This window comes from Tupaia chinensis, unplaced genomic scaffold, assembly GCF_000334495.1.
Source record: "Tupaia chinensis unplaced genomic scaffold, TupChi_1.0 Scaffold143584_1, whole genome shotgun sequence".
Taxonomy (NCBI): domain Eukaryota; kingdom Metazoa; phylum Chordata; class Mammalia; order Scandentia; family Tupaiidae; genus Tupaia; species Tupaia belangeri.
In genome coordinates, this window is record NW_006203430.1 from 2425886 (window position 1) to 2428360 (window position 2475).

Sequence of the window (2475 nt, forward strand, 5' to 3'; positions counted from 1 at the left end):
TTTTTCAAGTTCCTAATAAGCATATTAAAAATGTGAATTTTAAATTTGCTTGTGTTATACTGTCATTTGGCTTCTATCAACATTAGGTTCCCTTTGGAGAGCAACAAAATATAGTTAATACTCAGCAGCATTTAGCAAGGATACAATAAGGATCAGGTCTATAATCCCTGAGCAAAAAGGTAAAAATCAAGTTTAGTTTGGAGGGCCAAGTCATGGCACAGTGGTAGAATAACTGGACCCACATGGAAAAGGTTCTGGGTTTGTGACCTGGGACCTTCTTGGGCATGCTGAGCATGTGCACCTGCCTGAGGTCCTGGCTGGCTCACACTAGATGTAGACCACAGCATAAAGACCCTGTCTAGGGGTACTTCAACCCTTGCTTTCTTCCTTCTTATTCACTCTCTGAAGGAATAAACAAACTTTAAAAAATTTAATTTGGCTTTGAGTAGGTGTACAGTTTCCTGCAATAATCATAGCTCATTCCAGAGGTCTGGTGATCGTTTACATTATTTTTTATTCTTTTACATTTTAGGTGGTTGTCTCTTTGATGAGCCATATAGCACATGTGGATACAGTCAAGCTGATGAGGATGATTTCAATTGGGAGCAAGTGAACACCTTGACCAAACCAACTTCTGACCCTTGGATGCCATCAGGTTTGCTCTTTAAACTTTTCTTTTTAAATTAAAAAGTACACCAGAGTTTTAATTATGATAAATGTTCACCGGACATTGATTGAATAAATAAGAGTGTTGGTCTTCTAGTATGTCAGTAAAAAACACTGATTATTAAGGATATCACAATTTCAAAGACTGAGTATAAAATTTTAACTTTGTGTTTCTTCCTTCAAAGCCTAATTAAAGTCTGTTTCCTTTATCTTTGGGTACACCTTAGCTAGATTAATGGGTATTGCCCAATTGATCCTTTCCCAAGCAGCAGATATGGGAAATAGATTGATGTCTCTTCTGGCAAATGTGTCCAAATGAAGCCAAGTAACTGAATCTCCATCTGTCACAGTAGGAGACCTTGAAGGTATCTTACGCTTTCTCAGCCTTAGGGGCTTTCTTGACACCTGGGAGGTCAAAGAGGGTGCCTAGTAATCTTGAAAACATTATAAAGATAAAATAATAATGCATAAATATGGATATTTTGCCTACTATAGAAATGCTTAGTGAATTTTTTTCTGAGGAAAAGACTCACGAAAGTGGGGTTGGCTCCGCTGAACACTAGTAAGGTATCTTATTTGGAAGGAAGAGTAGGAAGATATGGAACTCTGGTCTGATTGGTGCTTGATCCTTTTTATGGTTGTGACATTGGATATCCCTTTAAAATTTTAGAATGGCTGGGCCAGATAGTGGCTCAGTGGCGAAATGTGACACTTTGCGAGGCAAACCCACATGACAAGGTTCCCAGTTCAAGCCTGGAGACTTCCCTGAGTATGCTGGACACATGCTTGTCTATTATCCAGGTTTGGCTTAAGGCTAGGGTAGATCATGGTATTGGTACCCTACTAGGGATGCTCTGTCTTTGTCTTTCTGGCTCATAGAAGAAATAAATTTAGGACCAGCAGGGGATAGTGGTTAAGGCTCTGGACTCCTACATGACCAACCATGGTGGGAGTCCCAAACCCAGTGACTTGAAAAATCATTCCTGGTGCATGTGCATGTGTGCCAAAAATCTTAAGAAGAAAATGGAGAAGAAGGGATTGTGGAGTAGTCATACCCCCTAGGGGGTGGTTTCTCATTTTCCCTCTGTCTCTCTGTATAGCAAGTACACATGCCCTGTGGCAAAGAATCTTTAAAAGAGAAAAATAAAGAAACTTAATTTTTAGATTTGCAGATTTATTATACAAATTAGGTGATGAGTATACCCCATTCAGGATTCAAACTATAAAGCATATTCTTCAGATTTTGATTTGAAATAGAACACAATTTTACTATTTTTTCACGAATATAAAGTTTGTCATTGGGGCTGGTGGGCAGTATGGTGGTTAAGGGCACTGGACTCCCATGTGGCCAACTGAGGACTGAGTCCCAGACCTGGCAGCTTGCTTTCTCACTTTCCCTCTCTCTCTTTCTCTCACTCTGTCCCTCTCTTGTCAAATTAAAAAATAAATAAATAAAAAAATTTAAGTAAAATAATTATTTTTTTTTAATTTCATCATTAATGCCCCTTAAAGTAGCAGTTACATTAACTAAGTAATTTTGTAAAGGTAGCTTTTAAATATGAAGGGGAGAGACCAGCAGTTAGCTAATGGCTATGTTCCTGGACTCCCATGTAGTTGACCACGGTTCAAGTTCCAGACCCAGTGGCTTAAACTCACACTGGGTGCATGTGCATGCATGCCCAAGATCCCGAGAGGAGAAAGGAGGAGAAGGGATTGCAGCATGGCCATCCCCCTGGGGGGTGATTTCTCGCTTTCTATCTCTCTGTCTCTCTCTGTCTTTCTGGCGAGTGCATGCGCCCTATAGCAAAA

General features: G+C 39.8%; 1 protein-coding gene across 4 annotated transcripts in view; it reads left to right on the top strand.

Moving 5' to 3' along the window:
* Positions 1-583: 583 nt before the first annotated feature.
* PTPRM (protein tyrosine phosphatase receptor type M) overlaps positions 584-2475 on the top strand; it is a 732676-nt gene continuing 730784 nt past the window's right edge. For all 4 annotated transcript variants that reach the window (XM_027766560.1, XM_027766561.1, XM_027766562.1 and 1 more), the window contains exon 1: positions 584-655. In XM_027766560.1, coding sequence (XP_027622361.1) covers positions 646-655 — 10 coding nt within the window. In that variant the 5' untranslated portion in view covers positions 584-645. The remainder of the gene's footprint in view (positions 656-2475) is intronic.